Source organism: Cetorhinus maximus, chromosome 2, assembly GCF_964194155.1.
Source record: "Cetorhinus maximus chromosome 2, sCetMax3.hap1.1, whole genome shotgun sequence".
Taxonomy (NCBI): domain Eukaryota; kingdom Metazoa; phylum Chordata; class Chondrichthyes; order Lamniformes; family Cetorhinidae; genus Cetorhinus; species Cetorhinus maximus.
In genome coordinates this window covers 14,346,633-14,357,556 of record NC_135880.1, presented here as the reverse complement: position 1 = coordinate 14,357,556, position 10,924 = coordinate 14,346,633, and the positions used below count along the sequence as shown (strand labels likewise).

Sequence of the window (10,924 nt, the reverse complement as noted above, 5' to 3'; positions counted from 1 at the left end):
CCATTTTTAATCCCACTTTCCACTTGTAGGTCACAGCACTTAAGATGTAGATCCAGGTACCTTTTAAATGAGTTGAGCGTTTCAGCCTTAATCACCAACTTAGATGGTGAATTCCAGATGCCCACCCCCCTCTGGGTGAAAAAGCTTTTCCTCACGTCCCCTTTAATCCTTTTACCAATCGCCTTAAATCTACACCCCCTGAATTGACCCCTCAGCTAAGGGGAACAGGTCTTTCCTGTCTGCCCTACCTAGGCCCCTAATAATTTTGCACAACTCCATCAGGTCACCCCTTAGCCTCCTCTGTTCTAAGGAAAACAACAACTTTCCACATCGCTGAAATTTCCAAGCCCTGGCAACATTCTTGTAAATCTCTCTATGTTCTCCAGAGCAATTATGTCCTTCTTGTAACATGGTGATCAGAACTGTACTAAAAAAATTCCACCTGTGGCCTTTAATACAGCATTTTATACAATTCCATCATTACATCCCTGCTTTTGTATTCAATGCCTCAACCAGTAAGGGAAAGTATTCCATGTACCTTCTTTACCATCTTATCTACCTGTCCTGCCACCTTTGGGGACCTGTGGACATGCACCCCAAGGTCTCTCACTTCCTCAACCCCTCTCATTTATTGTGTATTCTTTTGATTTGTTTGCCCTCCCCAAATGCATTACCTCATGATTCTCTGGATTGAATTCCCTTTGCCACTTTTCCACCCGTTCAACCAAACCATTCTGGAGTCTACAGCTCTCCTTTTCACTATCAACTACACTGCCTATTTTTGTGTCATCTGCAAATTTCCCAATCGTGCCTCCCACATTTAAGTCTAAATCATTAATATTTACCACAAACAGTAAGAGGCCCAACACTGAGCCCTGTGGAACACCACTGGAAACCGCTTTCCATTCACAAAAACATCCATCGACCATTACCCTTTGTTTCCTGTCACAGCCAATTTTGGATCCAAATCGCCACCTTCCCCCTGTATCCCATGGGCTTTTACTTTTCTGACCAGTCTGCCATACGGGGCCTTGCCAAATGCTTTACTAGAATTCATGTAGACAACATCCACTGAACTACGCTCATTAAATCTACTTCTCAAAAAATTCAATTAAGTTAATAAGACATGACTTTCCCTTAACAAATCATGCTGATTATCCCTGATCAATCAGTGCCTTTCTAAGTAACAGTTTATCCTCTGTCTCACAATTGATCCTAATAATGGAGGAAGCAATGGTGTAGTGGTATTGTTGCTGGACTAGTCATCCAGAGACCTGGGGTAATGCCCTGGGGATCTGGGTTTGAATACTGCTATGGCAAATGGTGGAATTTGAGTTCAATAAAAAATCTGGAAGTAAAAGTCTAATAATGACCGTGAAACCATTGCCGATTGTTGTAAAAACCCATCTGGTTCATTTGTGTCCTTTAGGGAAGGAAATCTGACCTTACCTGGTCTGGCCTACATGTGACTCCAGACCCACAAATGTGGTTGACTCTTAAATGCCCTCTGAACAAGGGAAATTTGGGATGGGCAATAAATGCTGGCCTAGTCAGCGACGCTCACATCCAATGAACAAAGTCAGATTGACCAGCCCCAAATTATTTGATCTATCCCTCACACCCTTTTTAAACAATGATACAACTTTCGCAGACCTCCAAACCTCTGGCCTTTAATTGGCCCGCCCACTCAAAATGGCAGCAGGGCCCATTTCGGCGGCGGCAATTGGCTGCTTGCCCGCTGTCGAGCCCGCCCACCCATCAAGGGCAAAATTCTGCCCAGAGAGTTGGGATAAGGGGGGTATTTTCAGGATGGCAACTGTCGCTAGTGGAGTGCCAAAGGGATCAGTGCTGGGGCCTCAATTATTATATATATATATTAATGACTTAGATGAGGGAAGTGAATGTACTATCACGAAGTTTGCAGATGACACAAAAATAGTTGGGAAGGCAAGTGGTGAGGATGACACAAGGAGTCTACAGAGGGATATAGACAGGTTAAGTGAGTGGGCAAAAACTTAGCAGATGGAATATAATGTGGGAAAATGTGAGGTTATGCATTTTGACAGAAAGAATAGGGGAGCTGAATATTATTTACATGGAGAAAGGCTGCAGAAAGCTGCAGCACAGAGGGATTTGGGAGTCCTCGTGCATGAATCACAAAAAGCTAACATACAAGTTCAACAGGTAATAGGGAAGGCAAATGGAATGTTGGTCTTTATTTGAAAGGGAATGGAGTATAAAAATAGGGAAGTCTCGCTAAAACTATATAAGGCACTAGTTAGCCCACACCTAGAATACTGTGAACAGTTTTGGTCCCCTTATCTAAGGAAAGATATACTGGCATTGGAGGCAATCCAGAGAAGGTTCACTTGGTTGATTCCGGGTATGGAGGGATTTTCTTATGAGGAGAGGTTGAGTAGGTTGGGCCTGTGCTCATTGGAGTTTAGAAGGACCTTATTGAAACATGTAAGATTCTTAGGGGGCTTGACAGGGTAGATGCTGAGGTTGATTCCCCCTATGAGAGAGTCTAGGACCAGAGGGCATAATCTCAGAGGAAAGGGTCACCCATTTAAGACAGAGATGAGGAGGAATTTCTTCTCTCAGAAGGTGGTGAATCTGTGGAATTCTTTACCGCAGAGGACTATAGAGGCTGGGTCATTAAGTATATTCAAAGCTGAGATAGATTTTTAATCAGTAAGGGAATCAAGGGCTATGGGGAAAAGGCAGGAAAGTGGAGTTGAGGATTATCAGATCAGCCATGATCTCATTGAATGGCAGAGCAGACTCGATGGGCCGAATGGCCTACTTCTGTTCCTCCGTCTTACGGTCTTATAGCCTCCAACGCTGCAGCACTCCCTCAGTGACAGCCTGGATTATGTGCTCAAGTCTTTCTGGTGAGACTTGAATACACAACCTTCTGATTCAGAAATGAGAGAGAGCCATATCTATTCGGAAATAAAAGTATAAGAGGTATCTTTAGAATAAAATGGGAAGCCATTTTGTAAAACAGTCTCTCACCAAAGGTAGACACATTCTCAAGATGGTAAATAAATGCAGCACCAGGAAGACATTACAAAAAAGCGCAGTTTTGAGTTTATTAGCACCCTATCACATTTTCAATCATTTCATACACAATGTAACCCTGTGTAAGAAAATGTGAAATAAAAATGGATGTAGCTTTCACAGTTTTGAATCAGAACAAAAAAAAACTACTGGCACAGAAAGCAAATGCCTGACTGAGAGCAGTTGTTTTTTTGCTTAATTTCTTCCCACCATCCCTCCTGAAGGATCGAGTTCCAGAGGCTCAGTGTTCCCCAGTTTCTTAGCAAGTGGCCACTTCTTCATGCCTACTGGCACAGAATCGATGGGCGAAATGGTCTCCTTGTGCGCTGTACTATCCTACAATTCTATAAATCTAATTAATCCGTGTCAACAAGCTCGTAGACATCAGAGAAGCCAGATCCTATCCAAGTAGCATGCATTCCAGGGCAGATAACGGACAGTGAAGGTGCAAAGCTGATTGTGATGTTTCTATTGCCGCCCAAGCATTCATTGTCACTGGGTCAAAACTGTGGAACTGACGACCTAATAGTGCTGGGGGAGTAAGAATGTGGACTGTAGCGGACCAAGAAGGCCCACCACCTTCCTATCAAACGCAACTAGGGATGAGCAGTAAACGCTGGTTTTTCAACAAGTGTATTATATAGCACCTTTCACATAGTGAGTAAAGTGTCCCAAGGGGCAACATGTAGGGTTATAAAACGAACTTTGACTCTGGACCTTAAAAGGGTAGATGGCCAAAATGTTGATCAAAGAGGTAGGAAGATTAATGAAGAGAATTCCTAAGCAAAGCACAACCACAAATAGTGGAGCAATTAACATCGTGGATGCTCAAGAAGCCAGAAATAGAGGAGTGCAAAAATTCTAGAGGGTTATGGGTGATTACAGAGATAGGGAGATTGAGACCAATCATGGAGTGATTTGAAAACAAGGGTGAGAATTTTAAAACTGAGGCATTGTGAACAGAAGCCGACGTAGGCTTCTGGTGTGAGTTAGGACACAAGCAGCAGAGTTCAAGCATACAGAGGGTAGGATGCGGGAGGCCGGCCGGGAGTGATTAGAATATTCAAATTTAGAGATAACAAATGCATGTTTGAGACTTGCAGCAGCTGAACTGGCAGAGGGATAGAGTCGGGAGATGTTAGGGAGGTGGAAAGAAGAGGTCTTAGTAACGGCATGGATGGACGCATTGAATTTCATTTCGGGGTTAAATACGAAACTAAGGGCAGAGGTTTCCACCCGTCGGGAGGGTTCTGCGGGGGTGGGAAGGGGCAGGGGCGAACCCGATCAGCGCCCCCGATCGGAGACGTGCCGCCATTTTACATGGGCAGGCCAATTAAGGCCCGCCCATCGTGACGCTCGTCTGGAAGTGCTTAGTGCTCCCTGTGTGGGTGGGGGGATTCCCTGAGTGGTTTCCTGCGTGCGAAAGAGCGCAGAGATCTCCCCCCACCACCCACCACCCCCCCGAGGCACGGAGGTGCCTCAGGGAGTTCAGTTTCAGGTTTCAAAATTTAAATAAGGGAGAAAAAAGCTTTTAAAACATGTCCCCTCATGTGATAGTGTCACATGAGCTGGGACATGTCAATGAATTTTTTCAAATTTTTTTATTTAATTAATAAATCCTTCATGAAATCTCAATTCTGCCCGTGGATGAGGTTTTATGAAAAATGCGAAGGCCGCCTGGGCTCTTCACCTGCCCGCCAACCTTAAGACCATAAGACATAGGAGCAGAAATTAGGCCATTCAGCCCATCAAGTCTGCTCCGCCATTCAATCACGGCTGATAAGTTTCTCAACCCCATTCTCCCGCCTTCTCCCCGTAACCTTTGATCCCTTTACCATCAAGAACCTATCTATCTCGGTCTTAAATACACTCAATGACCTGGCCTCCACAGCCTTCTGTGGCAATGAATTCCATAGATTCACCACTCTCTGGCTAAAGAAGTTTCTCCTCATCTCTGTTCTAAAAGGTCTTCCCTTTACTCTGAGGCTGTGCTCTCGGGTCCTAGTCTCTCCTACTAATGGAAACATCTTCCCCATGTCCACTCTATCCAGGCCTTTCAGTATCCTGTAAGTTTCAATCAGATCCCCCCTCATCCTTCTAAACTCCACCGAGTATATACCCAGAGTCCTCAAACGTTCCTCAAATGTTAAGCCTTTCATTCCTGGGATCATTCTCGTGAACCTCCTCTGGACCCTCTCCAGCCAGCACATCCTTCCTGAGATACGGGGCCCAAAATTGCTCACAATATTCTAAATGTGGTCTGACCAGAGCCTTATAAAACCTCAGCAGCACATCCCTGCTTTTATATTCTAGTCCTCTCGAAATAAATGCCAACATCGCATTGGCCTTCCTAACTACTGACTCAACCTGCAAGTTAACCTTAAGAGAATCCTGGACTAGGACTCCCAAGTCCCTTTGCACTCCACATTTCTGAATTCTCTCCCCATTTAGAAAATAATCTATGCCTCTATTCTTCCTACCAAAGTGCATGACCTCACACTTGCCCACGTTGTATTCCATCTGCCACTTCTTTGCCCATTCTCATAACCTGTCCAAATCCTTCTGCAGCCTCCCCGCCTCCTCAATACTACCTGTCCCTCCAACTATCTTTGTATCATCTGCAAACTTAGCCAGAATGCCCTCAGTTCCTTCATCTAGATCATTAATGTATGAAGTGAAAAGTTGTGGTCCCAACACTGACCCCTGCGGAACTCCACCAGTCACCGGCCGCCATCCTGAGAAGGACCCCCTTGTCCACACTCTCTGCCTCCTGCCAGACAGCCAATCCTCTATCCATGCTAGTACCTTGCCTCTAACACCATGGGCTCTTATCTTACTGAGCAGCCTCCTGTGCGGCACCTTGTCAAAGGCCTTCTGGAAATCCAAGTAGATAACATCCATTGGCTCTCCTTTGTCTAACCTACTCGTTACCTCCTCAAAGAATTCTAGCAGATTTGTCAGGCATGACCTCCCCTTGATGAAACCATGCTGACTTTGCCCTATTTTACCATGTACTTCCAAGTATTCTGAAATCTCATCCTTAATAGCGGACTCTAAAATCTTACCAACGACCGAGGTCAGGTTAATCGGCCTGTAATTTCCCATCTTTTGCCTCACTCCCTTCTTAAACAGGGGGGTTATATTAGCGATTATCCAGTCCTCTGGGACCCTCCGACTTGAGTGATTCCTGAAAGATCACCACTAACGCCTCCACTATCTCTTCAGCTATCTTCAGAACTCTGGGGTATAATCCATCTGACCCAGGGGATTTATCCACCTTCAGACCTTTCAGTTTTCCTAGCACCTTCTCCTTGGTAATAGTAAGGTTGGACGGGCAGCTCAGTTCAGTACTTTAATTAGTTTTTAACAGGCCTTAATATGCCCTTGACAGTTCGGCGGGCGCGCAGCTGACTCCGCTGTGCGTCCGTCAAACTGAGGATCAAAATGAAGCACGGTAACGTCGGGACACCCGCCCGACGTCACCGCGCGTCACTTTACGCGTCAGCGAGTGGGCCCCGCCCCAGCTCGCTGACGGGAAAATGCTGCCCTAGGGTTGCGAATAACTGATTCAGCCTCATACAGTTGCCAGGCAGAGGGATGGAGTCAGTGGCTAGGGACCAAAGACAATGGATTCAGTCTTCCCAGTATTTAGTTCATATCTCAAGAATTAACTTATAAACAGCCTGAAATCAGATAATTTAATAATCAAAAATGGAACCTAGGGCCTTCTCTGCCCAACATGATTCTGATTTAGTCTTCTGATTGAATAATAAAAGGATAAATTCAACATTGCAAAATACCACAAGGTGTGGCAACATCCCAAAAAAAAACTCCCAACAAAGATTTACAGTTTTGACAGAGAATTTAATACAATATATTATACAATCAAACTTTCACAGTAACCATAATTAAGCTCACCTTAAGGACCTGAAATTCTAACACACCAAATATAAATAAAAAACATCCAGGATCAGTATTAAGTACAGTTCTAGGCAACATCACAGGTTAACAAAGACGAAGCATTCTTCATTAACCGAAAGCAAGGCAACAGATAACAAGCTGGATACAGGAGCCAACCTCACGGGCTCTCGCTTTAAAATCTCCCACTATATCTGGCAGGTGTGAGGATGGAGAGGAAGTTTCATCAACTACTGTAGACGCTACAGTTTTCCATGTAAAAGCAGAAAATGCCGGAGATACATGGTAGGCATTCTTTACCCAGAGATCGGAGAGGACGAGAAACTTTGCTACCACAAGGAGGATTTGAGGCAAACAGCGTAAATGCGTTAGAAGAGAAATGAGATACATGCACAAGGGAGAAGGGAATACAAGGTTATGCCAATAGGGTGGGAGGAGTGTGCAGCATAAGATGCTGGAACAGACCGGTTGGGCTGAATGGCTTGTTTCAGTTCTGAGAATTGTGTGTGTGACACAGCAATATCCAAGGAGAAGAAAAGTAGCCTATCATTTCCAGATTTGACAGAGCCGAATTTGTTCACCGTCTGTATACCAAAAGAGAAATAAATGCCTTTTCATTTATTAGCTTGTCTTCTCCTTTGACAGCTGCTGACACTCTGCATTTCTCTCTTTAATTTGAGGTTTCCAGCATTTGCACAGTATTTATTATTATTTTTAAAATTCACAGTTATCGACTATGTGGAGTTGAAAAATCAATCCAACACTTCCTCAAAATGCTGCAATTTTAGTCTTTTAAAAGCATCTTGCATAAGAGAGCTGTTGAATTCTGTGTGGATTTCATTATTTGGAGACTCTGTAAAATCCACGTATAATTTTTTTTCCTATGCAGATTTTCCTGATTTTCTACATTTCTTTGCTAAATTAATGGTCCAGGATGTACGATTGATTGCAAGGAAGCAATTAACTGATATCACTCAATCATTTTGAAAATAGCTCACACTGAGTTTAAATTCTTCTCTCTCACACAAGCTCGAGGTCTATTAAAAATGCTCACCAAGTTTCAGTCTCCTATCAGAAGCATGACAAAACAATATGGGATCTGCTAATCAAATCCTTCTAATTCTGTACATAGACAGTGTAGGCTACCGTTATATTCAAATTTTCGGAGGTGTAGTGCAAACTTCAAGTCATTTAAAAAGTTACAACTGTTTTTCAAGAAAGTTTATATTTAGTCTGATAAATCCTTAAAAACAACTACTTAGGAGATGCTTTGTAAAATAAGTACCCTAAAATAAATAGATTAATTTCTTTAAAAAGCTGATGCTTGAATAATGCCAGTTTTGCCAGAGTTGTATCATTTGAAGCCAATTTAGTTGAAACTGATGATCCCAATCATTTGTAAACCCGCCTTAACGGTCATAATAATGTGAATTCAAAGTGCTAAAGCCAAACTTTAAACACATTCAAGATAGCTTCAATAGCAGGACTCAACCATTGATATCAACAGTAAAAAAAAATTGCCTGAGGATGAAACACATTTTGCCACAATAACTTACTAAAAACTAGAGAGAGAAAAAAAAACTTGTGAATGATTCCACCTAGAATAATTCCAATTAATTGTAGGTGAGCATTAAAACAGTGGCGAGAGTCAGACTGGAACACTCTTAACCCAGATCTGACACATAGGCAATTATTTGCACTGTACCATGTCCATAATGTTTATGTGCCTTTAAACGTACGACAGAGCCAATTAACAAATGACTACCATGCATCTTCTTGTCATGAAAGGGGGGGGTGTAGCGATCAAGCTCCATTTAAGCAAAATCAAGCTGTTCTTCATTAACAGACCCTCGGAACTTCCTTAAAAGACTTGTTTGAAAAATAAAACACAGAATGGATAAAAGTTGCTTCCTCCACAAACTGCTAACCAAACTGCCTTGTCAAAACATATGAGAAGTGCTTTTTTCTTAAAACTTTTGATTTTGGTTTTGTACCATTTGGTGCGCATGTCGTGGACAGTCTGCTCTCAGTGTGAACACTACACTTAGTGCTTTTCTGACCAGGTTCACTCTCACAATCTGGAATCTCTCCTCATATGGGCAACTGCCTGCTTCACTGGTGAAGGTGTTCGCACAAAGCGAGATCCCAGGGCCCTTTCAGCTTTCCCAGTGTAGAAGTGGTTAAGAGGTCCAGAAAATGAGCAGAGCTGAACTTAAATGTAAACTCGCACAAGACTCGAGTTGCAAATCGTTCTGAAACAAACTGTATTCCGTATTAAGATGCAACCCCGGAGGTGTGTGTAGGAGATGGCTTGCTTCAGTGCAGTTCAGGAGACACCAACAAATCAATGAATGAGCAAAGTGGTTCAAGTGTGGTAAAAATAATCATTTATATAACATATTTTCCACCACCACTATATCTTTATCCTTTAATAGCACTTCTCAACAACTAAAAAATCTGAAATGTGGAAATATTTAGGCATAGAATATTTTTTTTTAAAAGTAATGGACATCAGATTTAATACTGAAGTGGGCCACTCTTGAGAAACTCCTACATCAGAGGAGCTTTCATTGCCAACTGAACTGCAAAAAGATGCTGTTGTTTTAGTTTTCCTTCTGCGATGCTGATGAGCTGAAATCTTTGGAGCGGTCAGATCGCTGTGCTCTTTAACAGGTGGACCTCTTCCTCACTTTCCTTGGGATCCTCCTCGATGGTGTTCAGTTGAACATGATTGACTCGGGGTCTTGGTCTGCCATTTGAGCCATGTGACGGAGGATGTCCTTTTTCGTTATAATGCCAAGGAGACGCCTGAAAGGCACAAACGGAAGAATACTGTTCAGTGGGGAGGATGGGAACTGCAGCACCGGCAGGTACAGGTACAGGTACAGGTACAGGACAGGATAGGAAAAAAGCGGGCAGAAAATGACAGGGGAAATGATGCTAATCCCATCGGCGAAGATGGCTCCAAAACTCCAATAGAAACGCCTGGAAATTTGATAACGAAAGAAACAACAGTTCAGGTTTATTTTGTTAATTTCATTGGTTCAAATAAGCATAGTGTGTGGCATTAGCAGCAGGATTTGGCAAGGAGATGGGGCAATTCCTACAAAATTATTGAGGGGAAGAAAGCAGAATGGAGGAAAAAAAAAAGGGCCGCAACACCTATTGATCTGGTTAGTAATCTAACAGCTGCAGGATGCATGAAACGTGAATTATGAACAAACTTAGCACGAAGCATCTTTGGATACGGGGTGAGGGAGGAGAGATACTGCACTGATTGTTCCTACAGCTAATTGGATTAGCTAACATTTGGCGAAAGCAAATCATAGGCGCCTAAACCTGGGGAGGGGAGTCAATACTTGATACGTACCAAATTCCACTGTGTAAAACACCAAACAAACTGGAAGATGCAGGCTATGAGCTGAACAGGCTCTTACACTGTAGGAGTCTCGACTGTCAGCTATAAAGCATAAAGCATAATGTGCATGCAACTACATTTGTAAAGTGACAAGGCATGAGAAGCAAAAACTCAAAACAAAAACCCAATTTTAAAATTTAACAGCAAAATCAATTTAATCACAAAGTATGAATACTAGCCGGAATCTATAATAACTTGCTATATAAAAAAAAAGCATTGTGCACAATTTGAAAAATAAATGCACAGATTTGCAATAAAAGTTTTCTCTGTAGTACTCCCAGCCACGCACAAACACTAAATGACACACTAAAGGACGCAGTCATTTTTCGTTTGTGTTTTCAACAAATATTGCATTTTCTGCTTGTGTGGAACATGAACAACAGAGTAGGTCACCCTGGCTAAATAGCCTGCTTCTGAGCTGTAAGTTATATGAAGTAACAAAAAGACAACCAAGCCATGGGAGTCTAAGGTCGGGTTAATGATTTATGGTGGTGAGGGACCTTAGTTGAGGTGTGCATCATAAAC

General features: G+C 42.8%; 1 protein-coding gene across 6 annotated transcripts in view; it reads right to left on the bottom strand.

Moving 5' to 3' along the window:
* Positions 1-6,906: 6,906 nt before the first annotated feature.
* clcn3 (chloride channel 3) overlaps positions 6,907-10,924 on the bottom strand; it is a 200,874-nt gene continuing 196,856 nt past the window's right edge. For all 6 annotated transcript variants that reach the window (XM_078561350.1, XM_078561341.1, XM_078561367.1 and 3 more), the window contains one exon: positions 6,907-9,789. In XM_078561350.1, the coding sequence (XP_078417476.1) occupies positions 9,631-9,789 (159 nt within the window). In that variant the 3' untranslated portion in view covers positions 6,907-9,630. The remainder of the gene's footprint in view (positions 9,790-10,924) is intronic.